Source organism: Oryzias latipes, chromosome 20, assembly GCF_002234675.1.
Source record: "Oryzias latipes chromosome 20, ASM223467v1".
NCBI lineage: Eukaryota > Metazoa > Chordata > Actinopteri > Beloniformes > Adrianichthyidae > Oryzias > Oryzias latipes.
In genome coordinates, this window is record NC_019878.2 from 15,343,774 (window position 1) to 15,370,156 (window position 26,383).

General features: G+C 39.7%; 1 protein-coding gene across 5 annotated transcripts in view; it reads right to left on the reverse strand.

The window, feature by feature from the left end:
- Nucleotides 1–1,931: 1,931 nt before the first annotated feature.
- The window catches only part of sema5a (semaphorin 5A), a 142,135-nt gene continuing 117,683 nt past the window's right edge, over nucleotides 1,932–26,383 (reverse strand). For 3 of the 5 annotated variants that reach the window (XM_020712736.1, XM_004081015.3, XM_020712735.2), the window contains exons 17-22: nucleotides 13,333–13,542; nucleotides 10,781–10,951; nucleotides 10,453–10,608; nucleotides 8,261–8,305; nucleotides 6,654–6,865; nucleotides 1,932–3,305 (exon numbers count right to left, since the gene is read on the reverse strand). In XM_020712736.1, coding sequence (XP_020568395.1) covers nucleotides 3,186–3,305; nucleotides 6,654–6,865; nucleotides 8,261–8,305; nucleotides 10,453–10,608; nucleotides 10,781–10,951; nucleotides 13,333–13,542 — 914 coding nt within the window. In that variant the 3' untranslated portion in view covers nucleotides 1,932–3,185. Of the gene's footprint in view, nucleotides 3,306–4,434; nucleotides 4,656–6,653; nucleotides 6,866–8,260; nucleotides 8,306–10,452; nucleotides 10,609–10,780; nucleotides 10,952–13,332; nucleotides 13,543–26,383 lie in introns of all 5 variants that reach the window. The other 2 variants (XR_002292683.1, XM_011488866.2) reach the window with 2 other exon arrangements.

The following is a 26,383-nucleotide window of genomic DNA, read 5'->3' on the forward strand; positions in this document are numbered from 1 at the left end:
GTTTAAGTCCTGCCCACCTGCTATGTAGCTAAGTGGAAACAAAAGGTAAAACAAGTATAATTTATTGAGTGTTTATCTGCCCAACTACTGCTGAAAATGGAGAATCTTTCAGAATTATTTTTTTATTCAGGTATTGTTTGCAGTGCTGTAAAAAATTGTTCTCGTATGTTTTGTGCACACATCCCTCATTGTGGTTCACTGTCAGCCAATTGTAAATGACTCAACTTGGTGGAAGCAAGCTTGTGATTGGTCGTCTCTTTGGTCGCATCATATGTGCATATAAAGGCAGGCAGTAGAGAGCGCAACAGGAAGAGAAGACTTGTTCCGATCTTACTTTCTGATCGATTTTATACCTTTTTAACAACATAATAATCAAATCTGTTGTTTTCAACAGATTCTGCTGTTACTCCCAGGGGTCAGTTGATCTTTTAGTATGTATCTGTATCCTTTGCATCTCTAGTAAATAAGGAATTTTGGAAAATGACTGTGATCATAATTAGTGAAATTTCTCACTTTTTCCACATCTCCTTGACTCCAGCCCACTGTGCTTTTATTTAAAATTCATTTCATTAAGCATAGACCTCAAAATGAAACAAATGTAGTTGTTTAAAACTTTAAAAAAAGGATGCAAGATATTAACTTGTTGATCCAGAAGTCAACTTGCAGCAAAGAAACCTTTTTTCTTCTTGCTTTTGTAAAGTTTTTCTACAAGCTTGCAACTGTTTTCATGCTTGACTAGGCCAGAAATGTGATAAGAATTTATCTTTGAGGTGAACTATTACAGTAAAAACAAGACCAAAAGGAAATGACTGGTGGCACTGCCAGAAAATCACCAAAGTCATTAAAATTCATTGAGGACCAAATGAGTACAGTGGAAAATCTCAATCAGCCTACAAAGATAAATACCAGATCGTGGTCCATCTCATGACTCTCATACTCTTTGGTGCACATGCAAGTACTCACACTGCCACTTTCGCGACATGCTCGTGCCCTGCTCTTGTGACCTTTAGCTGTGAACTTTAGCAGCACACAAATGCCACTTTGGGAAAGTCATTTATCGTGCATCCCTGCTGTCAAAGGAGAATGTCACATGTGTCTGACTGACTATGAGCTGCATACTTCATGTTGCTGGCAACCTCACAGAGAGATGAAAGAGAGGGGAACATTGCTGCAATATGCAGCTGGCTGTGGATGTGCGCTTGCGTGCCTGCAGGAAATACATGCACGGTTTTCATCGCTCAAAGCAGAGCGAGGTCAATGGGGGACGACTTGTTTTAAGCAGCGTGCCTGTGCACCCAAAGACCTTCTGCGGACACAGGGAGACAAATGTCCATATTTAGAGCCACTTTCACAACTTTTCCAACCTTTAACATAAACTTGCAGTTCTGGCACATTCTGTACTTTATCCCTTTGGTGTCTGCTGCTGCATCACTTTATTCTGGTATAGCAAAGTGAAGTCAAAGTGAATGGATTCATTAAACAGAGGTTGATTAACACACAGATGGGAAATCAGGGTAAAGGTTGATGAAGAACAGCCTGATGTGCTGTTTTACTTCCCATCACATGATTGGAGTTCAGGCTTTAAACAGCGGCCTACCACCTCCACCACCTTGCACATGTTCAACCCTTTGGTTCTCCCTCCATCAGGCTCTGCTAAAAATGTCTAAATAGCCTCTTTCTCTGGTGTTGGGTGATTAAGAGAGGATTTTGAGAGCTCGTGCATTTGTTGTGATCTGGTTTCACAGCATTATGCTTTAGGAAAATCCAACTGTCAAACATTGTGGGGGAATTACACTAGACAGTGAATTCGTGATGCCTATTTTCACAAATTTACCTCATGTTTTGGTCTTTCATTGAAAGGCGGTGAAGAAAAGCAGCATTTAGAAAAGGGTGATTGCACATCTGAATTTAGATAAGTCACAGTGAGAAAGTCTTGTAGGAATAACATTTTAATTTCTGCACAATAACACAAGCAAACAAGTAAAAAAAAGGAAAAACGTTTTAACTGAAGAAATTGGTGAGTTAATGGGCCGCATGAGTTGGGGGTTCAGATAAAAGAGTTTTTGTCCCACCTGTACAGTTAATGCTGTTAACAACCTGCTTACAGAGGCACGTCCAATTCTCAAGCCAAAAAAATGTTTTACAAGAAAATGTTTTTTTTTTAATACAAAAATTACATAAACAGTACAATGACGACGACTTACAATGATCCAGTATGCTAAGCATACTCCCAATCACTTGCTACAATGCACATAAACCTTTTTATTCTTTTCAAAAGAAAAAAAAATATGTTTTTGAAAACACTTGTGTCACTGAATAAAAGCTATTTAGAAAATCTACAGACAAGCGTCAAATCTAGCCTCCTGTACAACAAATAGATGGACAATTTCAAAGCAAAATGAAAAAAATATGTATATAAAAGAAACATTAATTGATCAAACTACAAGAGAAACAAAAAAAACAAAAAACAAAGGAAAGCAAAAAAACAAAAAAAAAATATCAATGACCACAAATTACAAATATCTACATCCTGACTACAGAACAGTTGATGGAAGTTCATCTGCTTTTGAGATTGTTCGGTGATTGGTAGAAGCCAACAAGCAACACCCAAACTTTTGCTGCGAGGATTTCCAAAACAAGTCCTTTTACCCAAGACCACAGGAAAATGCCACTTGAACCCTGGAATGTGGTCCGTCATGCAAAAAAACAAAACAAAAAAACCCCAGAAAAACAAACAGCAGAGCAAACACGACAAATGAAGTCATGCAGTGCCATTTGTGCGTTCTTTTCCTCCGCTAGAAATCCAGGTCTGTTTCGGGAGTATCACAGGAAAGTTGAAAGGGATTTCCCACAGCATCCTACAGCAAAGATCAGGTTTTCTCTGTTTTTTTTTGTTTTTTTTTGTGTGTGTGTCCACATTGGGTAGATCCAGTTTTCCCAAATCCAGGGACAATGCAGGATAGGCCCCTTCCTTCTGAGCTTTCCAAATGTACCCCAAGGCACCTGAGAGAAAGTAGGCATTTCCCCCTGCGGGCGGCATTGTGTGTCTGGGTTTTCAACACAAACCAGCTGCCATTAAGTCTCAGTGGGACAATCCCACGCATGGTGTCAGGAATCTCATTACAAAGCACAAAAAAATGACAGTCATAAGGGAGGAGTCTTGAATGTGGCATAAAAGTCTCAGGTTAATAATCATCATAGGTGTTGAGGTCAGTGAAGTATGCATTAGTATACGTCTTCCCAGTGAGTTGTGGATTGAAGTACTTGTTTCTTTCCTCCAGAATCAGATTGTTTTTGTTGAAGGCCTGCAAAAGAAAGGAAAAAAAAAGATTAATTGAAACAAAACTGATGAGAAAAAGAAAGGAAGAGGAGCCAGCATGGACTTGTTTATGCCACATGGATCAAGTGATTACTCAGCCCAGATGGCAAAGTAAAAGTAAATCCATCCACAGCCACAAAAGCGGGGTGGAAAAAAAAGTATAAGAAAGAAAGAGCAACACAAATCAATGGGAGGCCACTCAGCCCTATGAAACATACATTTCACAGAGCAAGGTCAAAGCATTTGCAAACAGGCTGGAAAAGTGATAAGCAACCACGGGGCTAGATTATTTTGATGCACATCCGAATGTCCACCTCTGTCATCTCTAATAACCAGCATCAGCAGTTTTTATGGCCCTCAGATTGTTGGTCCTCCAGGACAATCAAAGTCATAAAAATCGATCAAAAGGAGAGCCACTTCCCAGTTAAACAATAAGCAAGAGTCATGGGGGCGTTTTTTGTGCCCCTGCGTGACGCAGAAAAACAGGGAATGAGCTGCTGATGTGCGGCTCAATACAACATCAGCAGTTTGGCAAATAGATGTGTTCATATGCAGTCTGCTGTAGTAGAAAGCGTGATGGGAGCCCCTTGGGGAAGAATAATTGAACACTTGATGATGCTGCATTTGCAGCTGATGGATGTTTCTGACTGATAGGAAACAAGTGAGCTGGGCAAAAAAAGGCCTATTTTGCTGTGTTCCCATTATGTGATTTGAGGGAGATGCAATCAGCTTTCCTGCTGTCCCGCAGACAGTTATGTATCTCTGCAGGTGGCCCCATATCTACTTTTTAGCAGCTGTGGAATCGTGGTGGTTAGCATCATCTATCGTGTCTCCTTTCTTTGAGTGGTTTTGGTGACAGAGAGGCAGCAGCTGAGGTTTTTAAACCAACATCACAATGAGCTATCTATCTTCGCCCATCAAATTAAACTTGGGGTGAAATAAATAAAAAAAGCAAATAGAAGGGACATGAGGAAAAGAAAAACATGCAAATGCAAGCACTTTTTAAAAAGAGAACAAAAAGAGAAACGCTGCCTTCTCACAAGCCAGAATGGAGAAGGGAGGCAGTCATGATGGGAGGATGAAGGGTCTGAGCGGAAAGAGAATCGTGCTCCAACCTGCCACACACAGGAAGTGGAAGGGCAGGGAATGTTGGGGAAGAGGAAGTAGTCGAAGTTGGGTATAAAAGAGTTGTTGGGGTAAGGATCAGAAGGCGAGCAGTTGCAGAGGTCAGTGGTTAGTAGAAAATCTCCAGTCCACGCATGGACACCCCCATGTTAGAAGAGAGAGGCTGGTGCATGGCAGGGTCGTCCAAGGGCAAGAGTACCGACACATCTGGCTGCAGGGATGAAAGGAATGGGCAAGAGTCATCCTCAAGGAAAAGCTAGGACTTTTTATTGACTAAAGAGGTAAATGAAGCCTCAAACATGTGATCAAAAACTACTGGAAACAGTCCAGACGACTAGTATAGAGGCAATATGCATACCATTCTTTGCTCCTCTAAGCCTTAACAAAAGATAAATTATAAATCTGTACACAATAATGAAAACTTCTGTAACGGTGATTAGAAGCTGGAGGTAGAAGTTACTTGTAAAAGAAAAAGTGCTTCTCATTTTTCATGCAGATCCTGTGTTTTTGCATCGACTGTCTGTATTCATATTCACCTCTACCTGAAATTGCACTAACTAAATTATTGCTGCATGCTCCTGAATCTAATTGCATGAAAGACAGAGGCTTCACACCAGTAAAGGCGCTGCTTTTTAAATAATTCTGCTTAAAGCCAAAGAGTCTGTTCACTCTTGAAAAAGCTCTATAAAATATTTGCATATCTGTGTTAGGAGGTTTTTGTGTTTACTTAGTTTATCCAGTGCAAAACCGCTGGCAGTGAAGGCATTAGCCATGTTGGAAAAGATGAGGAAGATCCCAATTTTAAATTTTCTTTAAGGCCAGTTTGTGTTTGTTTAGTTTGTTGCTAATTCAAACTTTTCTTTCAGGGGAACATATTTGAAGATAAACATATATTTAATGTTGTTTTCAAAAGAAATGTCATGCATATCATTAAACTTTTAGCAAAACCTAGTTAACAGCATGTTGAGGGATGGCCTTGATCTAACTTCAAATTCCTCTGAATCCACCAACAAGAAAGACGTTACAAAACAGACTAAAGATGCTTCCCAGAGTCCTGAAGAGCAAAATAAAAATGTCTTTGTCTGCACTTTGGAAAATGGAAAATGAATACAATTTGCTAATATGAGGACATTTTCATTTATAAAAACACAAATATGTTTTATTTTTGTAATCTTTTTAATCTCGCAATGTTGTACTAATCCTCAAACTTGAAAGTTAAAATAGACAAAGAGGTAAGTTTATAATAATTTAAAAAAGTTTAGAACTAAATTAAAAACTTGGCAAAAAAAATTGGCAAAAAATGGTTGTTTATGTTTCCTGGAGCAGCAGTTTACTGTTAAAATAGTCCTTAAAATTTTATTTTTAATGTAAATACTTAAAACTATGAGTAAAGCTCTTCTGATCTGCGATTGTCTTTGCAAATTAAACAGAAAGCCCCTTGAAAAGGTAATATGTGCTTAGACCCCTTTTTCCTCTTCTGGGTATAAATTATGTTATCTGATTCAGTGTCTTTCAAGCCACTTTTTAAAGTAAGGGCGGGAAAGTGGTAAAACCCTCTTTAACACAGAGCACAGGGAATCCTCCAAACCAGCCGTAGAAGCTGTAGAATGGAGTGTCTGAGAACAAGCACTAATCATCGGCCCAGCCTGGCTCTGAAGGCCTGATGTAACAGCGGATAAGAGGCTATTTGCACCATGAGAGTAGCTGGATCCTCTCCACTGACTCTGCTACTTCAAACTGTCTCTGCTTTAGAATGCAATACAGACACAAAGATCTGGTCAGGGGATGGAAATGTGCAGACACAGAGTGGCTTTGCTGATTACCTACCTATGCACCATTAAGTAATTGCATTAGTATGTTATGAGAAGGGAATGTGAGGCCATTACCACGAAGCAAAGTCACACACCAACACACACAACAAAGGAGCCCACGAAGGGGGGATAAACGCATGACTGCCCATTTGTTACATGACTACAGTGTGGCCTGTGACAGGAGGTGGTTTGACAGTAAGAGTCATGGAGTAAGACATCTATTTAATCTCAGCTGACACTGAAGGAGGAGGAGGCAGACCCTTGCTCACTGACTTACAGAGAAACCATAGCATCATTTAATTTAGCCCCCCAAAAATAAGGAAACATCACAGAGGGAGCCCTTGCACCTGGACATCCATCTGTGAAACAATAAAACCAGAGCACATCTGCCTACAGACCTTGATGGCTTCCACAGTGTCATATTTGTCCAGTTTGTTGATGTGATTGGTGATGCTGGTGTTGAGTGGCGCAGCTGAGATGGGGTGGATGACGGTGGCGTCGTGGGACTGCTGCTGGTAGCGCTGGCAGTAGGAGTAGACGAGCAGGGTAACCAAGCAGCCAAGAATGGAGCTGCTTAGACCAACAGCAATCATGTGGAAAAGATTGAAATCTGGAACAGAGGACAGGGACTCGTCAACAGGACGATGGTGACAGTTCGTACATTTTGGGCACTTTTCACAGCAGGATAGTCGAGTAGGATGGTTGTAATTGATGAGGAAAGCACAAAAAATAATCCACACATTCATTTGGTTGTTTGTCTTTTGTAATGTGATTTTAGATGGGCTGGTACCTCAAATAAGCTTTTACCAGGAAGTAAAAAAACAAGACAAAAAACATACAAAGAAAGAAAAATAAATAGTTACACAAGTCCTCCTATCATGGCAGTCCCCAATCTCTGGGCCGTAGACTGGTGGGGCAGTTGGCAGCAGAGAAATAAAATAATAATCTGATTCTGAAGGAAGTTTTATTTTGGAAAACTGCTGTCTAATTTTACGATAATAAAGTTGCTCAAACGGTGGATTCACGTTTCTTATTATACTTAGAAAATACCAGTTGTATCACATATTCATAGTATATATTCATAGTATATATTCATAGTATATATATATATATATATATATATATATATATATGTGTGAATCCGTCGTCAACTTTAGCGTCATTAAGATATTGGATGACATTAAACCAGTCTGGGGCTTAAAAAGGTTAAAAGGTTGGAGACCACTGATCTATTACATCTTTACCACACCATTTTTACCAGCTAAATGCATTTTGAGCTTTTTCATAAGTCAGAATTGTGCTGTGACCTGTTTTTGCATACTTGTGTACAGGTTTCCTTCCTCTTTTTTTGCTTACTGCTTAGTTCACTTGCATTCACGCTGTAGTAAACTGCACTGGAGTTCACTTGCAAATGAACTGGAATTTTTATTTGGTCCACTCTAGAACAGCTGAGCTTTTACACCTACTGCTAAAAGTGGAGCATTTAGAGGAAAGTGGAAATGGATTTGTAATCTAGAGCAGGTTCAGGTCAGAAAATTCTTCTGATTGGACCGGTAATAGCTGGTGTGCTTTTATCATTCCACTTTAGAGAATGAACCAAACCTCCTGGATATTACTATATTATTGGCAACAAGATTCACTTGCAAGTAAACCAAGACCCAGATTTTTACACCAGTGCACACTGGTCAGATGTAAATGGAGAACAACCTCAAAGCTTTGTAGCAACATAAAACAGTTTTTTTCATGCATTCACATTTTTCTATAAACCATTCTTTTTTAAAGAAATAGTAAAGGAGTAAACCACTTTTTTCAAACTAAATGACATGTGTTTAATAAACCTTTAATTATATCCCAAAATCAGCAGTCTAAGCAGTTTGATAATCACATTACATTTCTAGTACACATTAAATGTGCTTTACTATCTGGTTACTCATTATTCTGGATATGTTTTAGGCAAGATATTTTCTTCCCATTTCCCTCATCCCCACAGACAGACAGAAATTACCTCCACAGCGCCTCTCCTCCTGACTGGAGCGGGCAATTGAGACCTCTGACAAAGAAGAAGAAACACCAAAAGGCATCATTATTACAGCCAAAACCAGCACACGTATAACCTCCGTCAGTGTGACAAATTGTGCTCTTCAAGGTGAGTATGAAGATGAAAGCTGTTTCTCACCGCAAAACACATAATCATAAAACTTCATAATCACGGCACCTGGAGTGGTTTATAAAAAGGACTGGTGCTCATTTAGAGGAAATGAAATATAAGACATTACTAAATGAACCTTAATAGACTAGCTTTCCCATAAAAAGAAATGGATGGCAAGTTAAAAAGGTAAATGGGAACCATTTTATGGGAAAGATTTTTAATTGGTAATTACAGATGAGCAAAAAAATATGTTTTAATCAACTGTTTTTATGCACATCAGAGAATAAAAGCCTGCTGAAGTTGACTAAAATGATAAATATTCTATTGGAGCGCATCGCATAAAAATAGGTCTTTTATGGCGCCTAAAGTGTTTCCGGTCAAACAATGCGAAGCACAATTGTCCTTTGTTAAAAGGAGGAGTTTTAATGATCTGTGTTGAGCAGAGATGCAGAGATCGATACTTTTCTGTGTCTCGCATTACAATCTGTCAATAAGGAGCAGTCTGTCTGGGCATCTGTCAACACTAATGGTGTGAGTGGGATGTGAGTATATTCACGAGGATTTGCTAAACTTCCAACCTTTCATCCTAACTAAATCTATGAAATCATCACGTCCTTCTCTTCCTTTCAGCTTCCAGGTCATGTATTTCTTGACTCAGAGGAGAGTGGTCTTACATCTTAAATAGCAATGAAGGCCACTGGGAATGAATAAGAAGAATACCATCAAACTGGATTGGTTCATTACCAGAAATAAATAAATTTCATAAGTCTATGAAGGTTCTCATTCATCCAGGACTTAAAGGCTGAATCCGAATTGCTTCCCTAGTCCTATATCTCCTCCCTATTGCTCCAATTGTAGGGGCATTTGTAGGTGTAGTGGTGTCCGAAAGTTTTTTTTTTAAAGGGGGAACCATAGCGATTTAGGGCCGGCTATCCCTCCATCGGTAGGGTGATCCGGGTAGCGCAGTGGTGCGGAGGAGAAACGCATTTCTTCACATGATTGTGCTCTGAAGCACGGAAGTTTACATTTAAATGTAAGTATTGAGTTTTTGGTTTTTCATGAAAAAAATGTAAATGACTGGCGGCTTTTGATGATATCATCGAGCTGTAGTAAATTCGGGGAGGGAATAGGGGTAGGGAAGCAATTCGGATTTTACCAAAGTCTTCATTCAAAGAGGATTTTGAAAGCCAAAAGTCCTGATGCTGAAGATACTAGAAGTAAATGTATGTCGGGTGTGAAAAAGTAAAAGAGCAGCTTAAACTTTCTTTAAAGAAAAGTTTATTTTTTTTAAATTCTTTATACAAGCCCTCTTTCCTGTTGACTTTGTCGTCAGAGAAAGTCAGTTTAACCTTTGCAAACAGCTTTTTTTTGTGTGCCTTTAATGCTTCATTTGATTTGTTGTGAATCTGTTCAGGCAGATTGAGACCTGTGAGAAAAACACAGCGTGGGTGTCTCTGAAACTTGGCAGGCGTAGTGAGGGCTGGTTCTCTGTAGGAAATCAATAACATTTATCTTATTTTATCAGTTTTGGTGTCTTATGCAATCACACCGTTGCCTTAAAAAAGACTAGATTGTCATGACAACCCAGAAACCAAAGAAGATGGAAGAAATGCATAAAAAATGAGCAGAAATGAAATTAGGTGACAATAGCATTTTTTTGGAGAAGTCAGCAGAAATTGTAGAATGAAATTTTGGCAGTAGTTTAATAACATTGACTTTATTGTTGGTGCTTTATTGGTCTGTGCCCATGTAATAATTTTCTGCTCTTGGGAGTTTTTGCAACACTGACACTCATCTAAAACATCTCCAAAAGTTCTGGCTTGCCACAAAAGCCGACCTCAGCCATGAGGCGATTCTTTCAGAGGGATAAACAATGTATTTTTTTCACACCACTCTTGAAAATAAACTGAATTAACACCGGCGACATATGGTGGTGGGTGGCGCAGAAGGTGTGGGCTTGCTTATCCGTGTGTGCTAAGTTACGCATGGCTGAGCGACACATCAATAAAGCTAGCGAACGCTTGTGTTTTGTGTGAATGTGTGTGCACCTGGTATAAAGTTGGAGTCAGGCGAGCAGGGCCTGGTCTCACTGCTGTTTCCTGAACACTGGTTTCCAGTGGGAAAAAGGACATCGCAGTGACGCACCCGCAGCTGGGCGCCGCTGGAGTCGCAGTGGGACCACTCCGACCACCTGGACCAACTCTCTGGAAACAGCCACGACAGCACATCTCACAGCTTGTCTGTGTGTTTGTGTGTGTGTGTGTGTGCAACACTTTGGCTGACTTTGTCATTTTTTGTGATGTATGGGAACTTTAAAGAAACCGTGAAATGAACACGAGATGTGTCAGTGCCTGTCTCTTCGGTTTGTGTGCGTACCTGGACAGGCTTGTGTGTTACAGAGTGCCTCCTCAGTGTGCAGACCCAGGCAAATGTCCCCTCCGTTAGCAGGTGGGGGGTTGCTGCAGGTCCGGGTCCTCATGTAGTGCCCCCTTCCACACGTCACAGAGCACTTGGACCACGAAGACCAGCATGACCAACTGCCGTCCACTAAAAACAGAATTCCCCCCCGAAAAAAGAAAAAATCTTAACGTTTTTGCATGAAATGTTTTCCTCAAATGAAGGGCAGTAGGACAGTGGCTTCATTTGAATTTCATGTTTTCTGAGGGAGTAACTGTCTTTTTTTCTTTTCAGGATTTGGTTTTCAGGTCATTTCAGCAGACAATTTCCTCCTAAGTGACCTGAATTCTTTCCAATCCATTACAAGCATCAAGTGGAGAAATATGAGATGTTTTCAATTTTTTGAAATGCATGTGGATGAGAGTGAGTCCCTCCATGTGTTCATTTCAGCAACTACTCAGCCCTTTCTACACCTGATTATTAAATTTGATTATTTCTCTCTTTGTTTGCATATTTAAAAGACAGAAAACGTGTATTTACGACAGTACTATAAATACAGGGGAAAAAATAGGGCACTTTCACATGTGGAGAAGAAGTAAATAGCCTTTTACCCCTCATCTGTTTAAAGCCTGACTTCATTGTAGTGAGATTCTCCCTTTAAAGACCTGGGGATGGCTGGCAGCACTAAACAGGTAATTGAAGTTGCTGATGCTTTTTGTCATCTCGGGGTAATTTCTCTATCACATGGTGACATTAAAGTCAATTCCGGGGCCTCTGTGAACAGTCGTCTCATCTTCGAAGCAGACACAATAAAAACATGGAGTCATTTGTTTCCATGCCACGTAGTTTGAAGGCAAAACACCTTTTTCAGCCTCCTTCTCCCCATCAGACATTTAGAAAGCAATGAGTCAAACTCAGGGGATCACGTTGGGGCTGCCAGTGCAGTCCGCCCGTCTCAAAATAATATCCCTGTTTTAGAGGGGTGCTAATTGAGTGTACTCTGTCTTCACCGTAAGCATGAGTGATGCCACTTCCTCTGTGGGACAGAAGTGTTGAGCTGTTGATCAACACAATGTTACTAAGGAGTTATTATAATCACGAGTGGATGTAGTTCATGTAATAGCATAGTCATGTGGTGCAAGAAAAATCAGACTTCCCAGGTTATTTTCCTTGAAGAAAACACTACCTTCCATGTGGATAAGGCCAATCTGGTACTCTTGTGAACATAATAGCTTGCTTCCTCAGACAGAGATGCTCAAACTACTTCAACATTGAATGGGTCACACTATGAATAGACCTCTTAAAGAAAGATTTTTTTTTGTATTGTTTTTAGCATGTTATTGTGAGATTTTTCTCATGACGGAGGACACATATAAAGAAAATTAAGCTTAAAATTGCATTTTTGAGTGTTTATTTAAATGTTTGTGACTCAGGAACAGACAAAAGAAAGAGGTTTGAAAAAGATCCAAATTTGTGACTTAGAAATACGCTGAGCAGGCCACAGGCTCCCTCCCTCCTCCTAAATCCACGTACGTCTTTGTTTTCGTCCGAGCTGGGATCTGGATGAAAGTGCATGTAGCTCGTCGTCAATTTAGTTTCACCGGTTGAATGAAACAGAGAGCTCTCAGCTCAATGGGGAGGGGAAGGGAGGCGTGGATGCTCCACGCTAATAGTCCTGTCCAAAACTCATAAGCAAATGACTAATGAACTACGACTGCTTTTTAGAAACTATGTCCTAGAAAACAACACACATTTTTTGATTTTTTTGCTAAAATTTGAATATTCATAATTAAAAGACCACAGGGAACAATTTAAAATAGATCAAAAGATGATTGGAGTGGGACATTAAGCCTAATCATCTAAAAAGACATTTATAGGGTCAAACACGTATACAAGGATACAATCTTTTACCACAACCTTTCTGCAAAGTTTAGTAAATAAACACTTACACGAGATGATGCCTTGCTCGCTTTTTCTGCAACAGTTTTGTATCTTTGGCGGGCTTGGAGCCAAACTAAGTGTTACATTTCCATTTAGACAACTTACTTCGCCCGTCTGACGCAGTATTCTTTTAATTAGAAAGCTTCCTCTTGCTATCTTCCACTCCACAAGTGTTGAAAATGCATTGTCTCAGGGCTTTTCACAGTAGAGTCAGGCCTCCCATAGCTGGCAGCACAATTACCCAGAAATGTAATTACATACCAGAGCGCCACAGGGATTGTCTCTTTGATTCTTGGTCTAAATTGGGGTCTTTGCCACACCTCTTATCTGCAACAGATATTTCTTTTGTAGGTTCTAACAATTTGGCAAGTCATTTGTCACTGTTATTCACCAGCCATTGATCGAGAAGAATAGGAAAATGTAGCTTAAATATGAGTTGGGTCTATTTATTAGGGTAAGTGAAAAAGATACACTGCCTCTGTTCCTGCTAAAGGGTTTTTATCTCTGTGCATCTTCTTCTTTTGCCAAGTCAGTGTTTTTAATCCAAGGGAGATTTATTAACAGCAGGTTTGTACCTTTGTACTTTTTACCTGGACAAGGGGTGATGTTACATTCTTGATACTCTTGTGCTGGTCCGAGGCAGGTCTGACCTCCATACCGGGGCTCGGGGTTAGTACAGGTCCTCTTTCTGCTCCGGATACCCCGGCTGCAGTCTCTGCTACACTGAGACCAGGAACTCCACGCCGACCAGCCGCCGTTCACCGTGTGGCCCGAGATTCTTCCCAGACGAAGCACTTCACCTGTTCCCAACAGAGGAACAATCACAATGTGGCGAAACACCCCCACAGCATGAAACGTCTCCTGTAGAGCCAGTGGTTTTCATTGTTAAGCTTCAAGATACACAATGTCTTCCCTGGGAAAATAGACGATAACTGTCCTCCAGTCCTGGCAGCACTGTGTGCATTTGTTTTGAAGACAAATAGGAGGGCTCAGAATCAATAAAAAACCTCTTGATAAAAGCTTACACTCCACTGGCGGGGAAAGAGCACAAGGGCATTTGAGCTAGTTTACAATAATTTAGCAAAGAAGCAATAATTACAATAAAAAGGTTCCATCGAAATAGATGCAAATATATCTTGTAGGAATGGCTAAATTACCAATTTACTTAAGTTGCACAAACCCCATCAAACTATTCTGTCAATCAATTTAGACAGATGACGTCACTAAACAGATCAGTATGAGAGTTCTTTTTTCCAGCTGAAAACTTTGGCTTTTCACAGAACACGTTAAAGAACCATGAAATAAACTCTGCAAAACCTGTGGCATTTTCATACCTCTGCTATAGTCTGTTTGAAGAGCTAATTCGCAAGTGCTATCCTGCTAACAAGCTTCTCAGAACTGTGCAAGATGGCCTCATTAGTCTGGTCACCCTCCTCCAACTAACAACAGCTTCTGATGTGCTTACCCAAAGTTTTCCTCAAATAATCTGCCTTTATCTGGGAACACCTCCTCCTGGTTCCAGGTGGAGCTCTTAAATTCACCTTCTATAAATCCTAAAGCTCTGTATCCAGGCTCCAGAGTTGGCTTAAAAGTCTCCTTAATGGCATTTTGTAGTATACATGTTAAAACTTTATTTATAATGCACTTCCTCAAAACAGTAATGCAAATTAAAATTGAAATGAGAAAACATGTGGAATCCCCATAACCTTAACTATAAAATATTTCAAAATGTTATAGTTTTAAAAAACTTTAAATGCAATTAGGTTTTTGGAAAGTCAGTCAAAAAATAGCAAATTTAGATGTCTTAGTTACTGAATCCTCTTGTCTTGATGGTTTGCACACACAGCCCCAGAATTCATGAAATCTTAAAATGCCATCTTTAACTGTCTGTTTCAGTTTACAGAGGGTTTGGTGGAGCCTTTTAGGACAGAAACAATAAAATTACATATGCGTTTGTCTCCACTGTTTGCACAAATTGCAAACAATAATGCAAAAGCAATAACAATAATGCAACTGCTGAGACCGAACACACATATTTCAACCTCTGAAGATTCCCAAGAGTCCACCATTTCCATGTTTTGGTTCACCTCCTGTTGGACTCTATAGGGACGTCCCTCTACAGGAGCATAAGAATACAAATCTTGGAAAACAGGTGTAGCTACTGTTTTGTGTCATATGTGTACACTATTGTTTGTACTTCTCCTGCATACTAATGAACCTTTTGACTTTTTTCTGTTTAACGAGCCATACTACTAGGTTTTATGCGTTGACTGACAGATTGAACTTACTAAGCCATTGGCTTCACACAAAATAAATCTACAGTCATTCTTGTCTTGCAGTTAAAAGGTTTATGTTGGGAACTATATAGTCTTATTTTTTTAATTCATTATTTTTATTCATGGAAAATACCTTATTGTAAAAGTTTTCAAACCCAATGATTTCTCTTTATAACCTTAAATATCTTGTGTTTTGCTTTCACAGACAGTTTAACTACAGTTTTGGAGTGAATTCTTTACACTTGACTTGATGTTCTAAAATTTTATGTAATCAAACCAAATATTTCCACATTTTTTATTTTCATCAGACAGACATGAAACATTTTTTCTTTTTTCTATAGACTGAATCCTTTCTAATGGGTGCTCCACACATTTTGCCACCTTTTTTTCATCTCTATTTCAAGAACCTTCCTTGTTGTCAAAAAGCAGCAACACAAAGGTAATCCATCATTTATCACCCCTCCGCTCATTTTGTCTCTTTTTGGAGATGGAAGCTGTGCGTGTCCTGTCAACACGGTCCCTTCATCAAACAACATCAGGTGAGTTTTGTGGGTTTAATCATCTGAAATGAGTCAAGCGGTGGATTCCTAATGAAATCTGAAAACGTAATTTCTATTAAACGCTAATTACTGCATGCATTAATCAGCCCCATAAATGTGCCTTGTGTTAAGAGACAACAGAGTAGAGAAACCTTCTGTTAGTTTGAATGAAAAGAGTGAACCCATCTGTTAGAATGAATGATAATGACCTTTTTTGAAATTACATTCACTTCAAAAGCACTTTTCCAGTAATTTACTCATTCAATGAACTTATATAAAACTGGGGCCTGTTTTTTTTAAAAGGAAATATACACTCAGGGCCTCTATAAACAGACAAAAAAGCATCTGGATCTTTGGCTTAGTCATTCATCCATGGCACAGCAACCTTTTTATTTAATTCTCCCGTTAATCCTCCTTCTTTTTGGTCCCCCACTGTATCTCTCTGGACCGTGTCCATTTCTATGTTTGTCAGTATTAATCTTTTTCTGTCTTTTGTCTCCCTTCCCCTGTCTGTCCTCCAACTCTGCCTCTCTGTTTTGTCAGTATGTTTCTTTTTACCGACAGTTATCGCTGCATGGCTGCTTTGTATTCTCAGGGAAAGGATGGCGTGTTTACCCAGTGAAAATCCGCCTCTTCATAACTGTGGCCGACCTTGGCAGTGCACAGGCCGGCTCACTCCGCCATCAAGCTGCCGGCAGCACAGACAAGCTCGTTGAGGACACTGGGGCCCTCGCTCTTTATTGATCCGGAGCAGGCAGTGGCACGGACAGTTCTGACTGCCACTTTTGACCCGTACTCCTTATCTAGACCTCTGGGGCTTAAGAGCCTGGACCACTACTCTAAAGGCCATGAAGTACTAATTTAATCAAGTGTCCCTTCTTGCACACAAACACACACTTGTGTGCAAATGCAAGCAAAAGATAAAAGAGGCACGCCCAAATGTGGACCTTTAATTAAGCTGCCGCCAACAATACCTACACTGCACTTTTCTCCTTTTGCTTAAACAAGCATTAACTAGTGCCTGTTAGATGTATTTTGCATATTGTTTAACACAAACAACAGGGCTCCCTCTCCCTCAAACAGGTATTGACTGGATCTGTTGATCAGAACACGAGCCACACACGGTTAAAACAATTTAATTTTCACTCTCCTACGAGGACGAAATGCACAAGGCATTGATGTCCCCCCACAAAGAAGCCAGACTTCAAAACACCCCTTTATTTGTGTCCGAGAAGCAAAACAAAATATGAAATGTACATCATTGCCATTTGAAGTTGTGCGCTTTTGTACGTGCCAGAAAATATGGATGCACGCCCAAAAACATGTACGACAATTCGAGTGCAATGAAAAGGACACAACAAAGAGTCCCGCGCGCAGGACATGGAGATGAACAGACACCTGCAAGGCGAGTTTACATGGAGACGGTGAGAGGTGGGAAATGGAGGGTGGGAAAATAACTGCGTTCAGCATGAAAGACATGCCGTCATGTTTCATCAAAACAACAGTAGCGGCCCATGCTGTGGTAAGAACGTGTCTTCCAGCGTGCCCCACATTTCAATTTACTCTCACTTTTGCTTGCCCTCCCAGTGGTTTCCCTTTAAGGAAAGCAAAGTTTGATCGTAGCCGTTTCTCGCTGTGTTTTTTGTTTGTTTACATTTACACGGCTAGTTGCAAACATTAGTTTGAGATGCTCCCATGGCAGATTGAGTTAAAAGTTCCTTGTTTCTTTTCTCTGACAGAGTTACTACACCCATAGCTGCTTAATTACTCCATAGTGCTTGACTGGTTTAACGTTAAAAGGAGTATCTAGAAGGTCAAACTACAGCTAATGGATGCACTTCTACATCATTACCTTCCATTCTCATTTAGTTCTCAGCACTGCCTACATCTAACATGGACATTTTAGAGCTCAAAGCGAGGTTTCAATATCATTTTTCCTGCCTTGTCCATGTTTATTTACAAGGATCTGGAGGCTTAGATTTTCCAGCAGGACAGGTCATCACTGCATGACAACGTTTCTGCTCTCTTTATGGGCCTTTTCGCTCTTGAATGCATGCTGACTGGTTCTGGTGCCCAGAGGTGCCACGGAAACAAAACGCTGAACAGACAATGAAATCGTTTCTCTGATAAATTACCTTTCATGTGCAGGTCACCGAAGGCTGAGTTTGCACCACACTAAACTGAAAATGTGTCTGAAACTTGGAAAATTGTCAAGCAACGGTTTGCTTTCAGTGCTACCCGATGCTTGTTTTTTTTCCAAGGCACTGATGTCAGAATCTTTCCCATCTATCAAATGGAAAATCAGAGAAAATTACAATTAAGGTGATCAATTTTCTAATCTGAGATCTTATTAGCTAAAATACCAAGAGTGAAAAACAAGCTTGATTACAAACTTGAAGAGCACATAATAAAAGCAACATAATAAGATTATAATTGCATGAATTTGCTACTGAAGGCATACAATTCCTTTGGTAAGTTAACACAAACAGTTTGCTCTAATGTAACCACTTTGCCTTATTATGCTGGATAACAATCAGGTGTAAGGAGGTTTGCAGAAATAATGAATTTGGAAGACATGTAAATAAAAAAATCAAAACTTGAAACACATTTTTTCTTTATTTAAGACTCATGCTAGTTTGAAAGTTTTTAAAATTTTGTAAAAACTGCATTTTTCTGCTTTGATTAATTTTGGTTTTGGTTCGTCCAATCTGGAATCTTCCAGGAAAAATTATTGTACATAAATTTTTATTTTTTTATTTTTTACTGTATTTTACTCTTAAACTCGCCACTTATTAGACAGTTAAATGTACAAACATACTAAAAATACAGTTAAATCCTTATGGATGATTTTTTTCTAGTTTTTATTTTTATTCATTTTTTGAAACTACAAAAAGGCAATTGATTTTTATATTTTATTTTATTTATCAATCTTCTTAATAAAAAAATAAGTTCATAGCAAACATCTCCGTTTGCACGCTGCTTAGCTTCCAGAGTCTGTTTGTTATAAACCGTACAAAGGATTTGCGCTTTAAATTTCCACTGTTAGGAAAACCTCCAGCAAGCAGGTAATTGTGGTGTTACACTGCAGGTGTAGTCGGTAAGAATAGCAAGCTTGTGGTGTCAAAAAAGCAGCTAGGTGCGAAAAAGGGAATGTCAAAGACAATGACAGAAAAAAATCTCAGTTTGAACTTGTTGTTGAAAACACACCTTTATTTGCCAGCCCAACCCTTTGGCTTAAGAAGAAAAGCAGAATAGTGCATTTGTGTATTTGCATGATTTGGGTCCTCGTACTCCTGAAACAAGGAGGGCATATGTCCTCGGAGGGCATATGTTAAAGCAGTGCTTCTCAAATAGTGGGGCGTGCAGTAGTAGCGGTTTTAGGCAGAGAGTAACACGGGCAATTGCTCGGGGTGAAAAACATTTTCTTTTTCCTAGGGGGGGGGGCTTGCAAAAAATAATTTAGAAGCACTGTATTAAAGTAAAAGCAAAATGGGTAGCGTCCGGCTTTCCTAGGTATTTGAAAAAAGGTTGTGAGCGCCATTCCACACAGATCTGGAAGGAGAAATGAGTTGTTGGCGTACGCCAAGCATGACAGATGGCACCTACAACTTTTTAAGAGCCACCCTGAGATGCCATAATGTTGCAGTTAAACGTCAGAAACGACTCTGTCATTTAGAAACAGGCCAACAGAGACAGGCAGTATATTAGCCCTTATTGGAGATTATTGTTTCAAAATAACACTACAGTTCAAAAGCTATTTTAACCTCTGGGGATGATCTTTCTGAAGTCTCTGATGTGGAGGATTGCACTGACTGCCACCTAAACCTCAACATTAAGGGTTTAACGATCCTCAGGTTTAATTAGAATAGATAAAAATATTCGAAAACTATAGAATGTATTCACCCGTTTCTCATTTTGCATTGATTTCTTACAGAAACAAAGACTATGGGAATGGATCCAGAGCGTGTGTTGTATGAATTCAATAAACTGTGCATTAGCAAGTTGACTCAACAGCAGGAGAAAAGCAGTGCTGATTGTGGAAAGTGAGAGCAAAGAGAAGGGAAGACAATAAGGACAGATGAATCGTCTCCATCCATCAGTCGTCCCTCAACACTGTCATGTGTCTGTTCAATGTCAGCTCATGACACCTGCACAGAAAAAAAATAATCTCTCCACCATGAGACAAACCTGACCTTCATACCAGATCAGGCAAATCACAGTTTCTCCAAAGAAAAAAAAAATGGCACATGTCATCACTCAGTGACACGAGCCAGAAAAATTACGAAATCACGAAACCCTCTACAAAAATCCCTTTCATCTTTCTATGGGCTCTTCTGCTGCCTTGTGTTTGTCTCTGTCTTTGTCAGATGCAAACAATAAACCTCAGGGACATGCCACATTTTTGCTGAAAACGTCTCATCAGCGGTGGATATTAAAAGATTTAGAGTGATGTGTTTTTGTTTCAGTCTTAAAAGTGAAGTAAAATCAGAAGCAAAGAAAATACTATACAGAAAGTGAGTCTGACTGCATGTCTGTTTGCTTTAAACCATTTAAACCAAGTGCAATAATCGCTGCCTTTGCTGGTCTTATGCCGTGGACAGCTTTACTATCACATTTGTGCGACCTCAGCATGAAAAATAAACATGTCTGCAGAAGCAGCAAGAGATAGCCATTGTTTAATGTTTGCGAGACATGAACCCCCCCCCCCCCCCCCCCAGAGGACAGTGGTGGGAGTAAAGTGTAAAACTGTCAATGTTTATCTTTCATGCTGTCACTGTTTCTAATCCTTCTAATTCTATTTATGCCTTTGTGTCAAGTTTGGTCTTATTTAAGTTTCTGAGGGTTAACTGTCCTTTTTTATACGACATTTCATCAGAACGTGTAGAGAGGGGACACTTTTGGGGTTGCACTACTTGGCATTGGTACCATCCCACTGGCTTGCTGCCTCATTTAACCCTTGTGCTATCTTAGTTAACCAACCCTTACATTGACGTGTTCTCCCTTCCATGACAAAGGTGGATAAAGGTGGAAAGATTTCACCAAGGACACCAGTGAGGTTCACAAATCATTGAAGAAAAAAGGTTCTGTCTAGTGGGTCTAGATGACCCAACTCCCAATGTCAAAGTGCCTAGGATAGCACAAGGGTTACTCACATCACCCACACAGAGGTGGTGGTAGTTGTGTTCCTTGGTGCATTGGCTATATAGGTCTGGTGGCCCCCCCTGTCAACACGGTGAGGTTGATCCCTGGGATCATATTACATCTGAGCTGGAAAGGTGAACCTGCCCCCAGAGGATGGGAACTGCGGCCCTGTCTTTGTGTAGCAGGGCACTCGGTCTTTCCGCAAACGCCTTGTCGACTATAACCTGGTAGGTCCTGTTGCCATTCTTCCTTTCTGTCAGGGGCATTTGCCTCCCCTTGACTCTCCAGCAGCGGGGGCTCCTGTGGTATTCTGGTATTAGACTTCTCCATGAAGGGCAACGGAATACCCTGGGTTATGGTTGTGTTCAAATTTCTTCTTTACTCACTACATAGTGGACTATATAGTGCTTTGCCATTTTGTATAACTGTCCGAATCTACAGTTCAAAAATCAAGTGCCCCAGAGATTTCCTTTCTTTATCAAAACCGATGTGCATCGATTATCACTAGATTGTGGAATATAGACCACAATGCATTGCGTTTGAACAATGTTTCAAGTGGAGAAAAGTTTTCATCTTCAGAACACAGCATATGTAAAATGTTCAGATTTACCAGGTTTTTATTTCGGAAAATCGTTGACTTCATTTTTGTCTTAAAAAAAAGCTGTAAGCATTGGGGCCCAAATTGCTTTAAAAATCCAGGGAACTATTTTGTTATTTAGGTGTTGGGGAGTAGGGAGGGAATTTGGACACAGTCATGAACTCTTCTACATTCAGTAACATCATTGCTCATTCCAGTATAAACACTCACCTGAACACACCTGCCTGATCGCCAGATTTATGAAATATGCATGCATTTGCCTGGGAGTGCAGCTATTCACAAAGAGGGAGGTCTCAACTATTAGAACTTTTTTTTCTGTGCTCAGCCTATTTCCCATTGGCTATCAGTTAGGGGGTGGGAGGATGGAGGATTGTGCGTGGGTCTGGTGGAGGGGGCTTTAATTTAATTTTCGTGGTTGTTTTTATATCATTTATTTTGTTTTGTTTTTTTAGAGTAAAGCCCTTTGTGTTATATTTTATATGAAAAGTGTTATATAAATAAAGACCAATTTGATTTGATTTGTGTGGGTACAGGTATACATATATGTGTGAAAAGGCTTGTATGTGCAGTTTTTACCGTGGTCTGTGTGGCTCTGCATAGATATGTGCAGGTTGTGCAGAAAAAAATACATGCTTATTTAGCGTGTGCGCATTAATGCAGCCGTATTGTTTTACTTTCTAGCACCAGTGCTTCTAGAATGCTGTCTTTACGTTGAAACCCCCCTCCCAAAAGTTTTAACATTTCTGGACCTCCACACTTACTACTCTAATGAAATATATATTTATGCTACTTTTGCTTTGCTTTGTTGTTTTGTTCACAGATTCAACAAAAATATACATTTCAATTGACGGAAAAACAAAAAACTGGTGTAGAGTGAAAGCCTTTTATAAATTGCACCGTATTCCTCAAGGACGTCTTACAAACATGTTTATGCTGGAAAGTAATCAATTGCTGAAATTTTTTTTTATCCCAGACTTTAGAAATGTGATAAGATGGAAAAGAAAAGCCCTGCAGAGCAGATAAAAGACTAATCGGTAGGCGTAAATGACAAGAGAGGTCTTTAAATCATTAGAGATCTTAAGCAATTAACTCATCGCTATTATTAAGCCATAATCACTGATATGAAACGAATGAGTATGTTGTATAAAAGCTCATTGTAAATGCTTGGCTAAATCACATATTGATAATTTATCTCTTGTAATAAAGACAGATTGAGGACTTAATGTGAGAGATGAGGCGACACAAAGGCAGGCTGGCAGGAAGGTGTGGAGAATAAAGCTCAATTATTGATTCCCCCTTATCTGCATGGCACATGTGTCTCCCGTGTAGGAATCAATAACATCTGTTGTGCCTCTGAATGTAATCGTCTAAATGTCACATGCATCTCATTGGTATAATGCTGGAACATGGTGACATTCTGTCTCAGCAAGGGAGAGACAAAAATGATGTTGGACATCGTGGCAGAGATGGAAGCTTCATCTCGTCACTGGGAGGCAGCTTCAATGAGACAGCGGGGGGTGAAGGGATAGCCTTTAAATCAGTGGATCAACTTCAAATGAGCAAATACACAAATGACATGGTGGGCTGTGGTGTGGGGAATGTTTAACACAACAGTAAATATAACTCTGAGGATTCTGACTCAGACAGTATTTTACATACTTAAAATACTATTCTTAGGCAATGGAAGTGTTGCAAAAACTCAGAGGACAAAGTTATAACTTGGTAAAGCTGGTTTGTTTGCTAGCTGCACAGATCTTAGTTTAGCAATTACCTATTAAATTTTATTATTGATTTCATGTTTTCATGCAATTAATTACTGGTATGTAGCCCAATGAGATGACTATTGTTGCAATATTGGGCTCTATAAATATAATTTAATTGAATCTACGAAACTTCAATCACACAAACTGGAAAAAGATGACCAAAAAAAAAGAGGAATTAAAGTCCTTCTCCAAAAATCTTTTGATCTATTTTAAAAGCATACCCTGTATGGGCTCTTAATTATGATTTTGGCAAAAAAAACCTGTTGATTTCTTGGACATCTTTTCTGCAAAGCGGCAGGAGTTCATAAAAACTTTGCATATGGATTATGGGCGGGCCGTAGGTGTGGAATAAGCCTACACTCATTTCATTTCATTTCATTTCATTTCATTTCGACGTTCTTATGATAAATCTACTAACTATTGAGATATTGCATGTTTATACATTTTTTGAAACTTTTATGTTTTTGTTTCCTACCCAAGTAAACAACACCAGGGTGGAATTGACTTTTGTGACAAAAATTGATTTCAAAATTTGGCTTGAGCACATTGACACATTGAAACTGGGTTGTCATCCAATGTGTTCCTAAGAATTTGCTCTAGATTTAGAAAAATATAAAAGAAAAACATTTCTAAATGACATCTAATTGATAAAGATGAAATTCATGCACAACTTTGTTTTAGGACTAATAAATCTCAAGTGTTTTTTTTAAGTCAAATGAAACAAATAAGGGACAATTACCTGCTGATTTACATTTAAAGACATGTAGTTAAAGAGCAATAAGCAAGGTAAGGAATTTGGTGCGTCAACTAGAATGAACAAAGCAGACAAGAATACTTGGTAGTGTAAGACGACTAGAATGATGGGCTGGACACAAAAAAGGGAGAGGCTGTTCAGGTTTTCCATTAGAGAAATGGATGGAATGAATGTGCAGCAGGTTAGGGTGATTGAGGACAGGAACACAAATGTGTTGATAGGTTCCACAAGTGGGAGGGAAAGATGGAAGAAGAACGTTGCAGAGCAGAAGCATGAAGAAAATAATTGTGGAGCAGATAATAACAAGGATCAGTGAGGATTAAGTGAGGACGGTATTGAACAGGCGATGAGTGGAAAGGCAGTTGGCCCTGACAACATACCTGTGGAGGTATGGCAAAGAAACGCTTCGTTCACACAGGCATGTGTCACTACATCTGAGTCTTTGATTGGTCAAAATTCAGCTGTTTTCGATTAAGCAGTTGAAAGTTTTACTGCTTAGACGTAGACCCCAAGAATGGACTTAAAAAGTTGCGTAGTGACATGTGGGTATGAGAGTCCGAAAACGCAAGTATACAACCATTTGCATTGCCTTTCCATTGAAAGCAATTCAACGCCAGTTGCTGGGGCCGATGTAAACGTAGGACAAGTACGAAAGCAAAACAAAATGGTTAGTGTGAGTCAGGAGGATAGGGGGTAGATGACATTCAATTATTTGCATCCCCTAAAGAAAGCTGCCAAAAGAAAAGAAAATGTCACACAGAAATAAGTTTGAAACACTGTGGATCTTTTTTTGAATTTTTAAAATGTTTTCTCACAAGCACATTTTATTTTTAGAAACAGTCATTAACAGTCAGTGTAATTGATTGAATGCTCTTAAAATAATTCATATCTGCTTCAGAGTACACAGGGCACTAATCAATTCCAAGTCGCCAGATGCCTGATGGAACATCATAAATCTCTGTAAAAGACATATAAATCCCTCTGGATGCTCATCACTCCAGAAAGATGTCAGTGCCCTTTGCCCCATCTGTGGACCTCAGAACAAACCCACCAAGGCAGGGGTAATTATCTTATGATAGCCTTTTGCTTCATGAAAGGTTAACTGTCGTCTCCAGAGACCACACACCCTGTGCATCTCTGAGAGATCGACATTAGGACAACAGCATTTTTCAGAAACTCTGCTAGAGCCACACAAACAGGTCACACAGCAAAAATGGCAAACACACATCAACCGCCACCTAATACACAACACAGACACACACCAATGCCTTCCAGATGGATGGTGAGTTTGATAATGGTTGAAATGACCAAGCGGATCAGTGAAGTCCATCCTCTTTTTCGACAGTTATGACTTCAATCTCCTCTGAGACCTGAGTCATATTGAAGTCTGGAAATGAACAATCAACGAGGGACGGCAGCAAGCTGCAAACGGAGGCCTTGCACACGCAGAGTTTTCTATCACTCAGACGTGATGCAGTGTAGCTGAGGGAAACAGAGTTTAAGGAAACAGTTTCATCTCCTACTCTGAAGGTCCTCTGCTTTTGATTAAAAGTGGAAAAAATGGTAAGAAATAGAAAATTGGAAGAGATGTAAAAAAATAAACGTTAAATTTAATTCCCTTTAACGGGGAAAATTTCTATGAAACACTGCTGGGTATAATTTTGATATTAACTGTATAATGAAGCTCGTCTTTGTTAACGCTTAAATCATTACTTTCCTTCAAAATTAGGGTTAAAAAGTTACCTGCAGCAGCGTATCATTTTCGCTTTCACAGAGTGAGTTAGTGGTGCTTCTCATACTGATTGCAGACATTAAAAAAATAAAAAAAGTCTGTATTTTTAAGTGTCTGTAGCGCTCACAGAGCAGCTCTCTCAGTTTGTCACCATCTGCCTACTGGAGCATGCAGACTGCTTACATCTTATAACGCAGACTGACACTCTGCTAAAAGTGACTGCTGAACTCACCGCTTTTTGCTTTTTAGCTGTAATTAACACTAAGCTAATTTGAAGCCAGGCTTCCAAGTGACAACTTCTAATGAAACACGTTGTGTCTGCTTTTTTTTTGCACTAAGCAGAGTCAAGACAGCCCTATTAAAGCCCCAGACGTTGCTCTCTAATGTCTTAAATGTGCAGCTGTCACTCCTCTTCAGGCTTCCAGTCAGCAGTCAGGTCTCCCCTCAGCTTGTCAGAGCTCATTTGAAACCCTTCAGAAGCATTTAAAGTGCTGTGGCTTCAAAGAACATCTTGTACCAGTGGCAGCAAAGGCAGCTTTTAGTAATTAAAAAATATAATGATGAAGTTCAAAGGAAAATGACAGCGATAGTGTACATTAACAATAAAGTTAAGCCATTTGCGCGGCATGTGGCGTGTAAGTGGGCTAGCAAACGAGACCACCCAGACAAACGTGGGGAATGAAAAACCCTAAAAGCAGCTTCTCCTTCAGAGGCAAAGACAAAAAAACCCCTCCTGCCGCATTTCTATCTAAGCCCTCTTTGCTGTGGGCCCGTCTTTTCTCTAATACTTCCTCTAACAACATAAACAACTTGTCAATTAGCAAACTGCTTGTACAA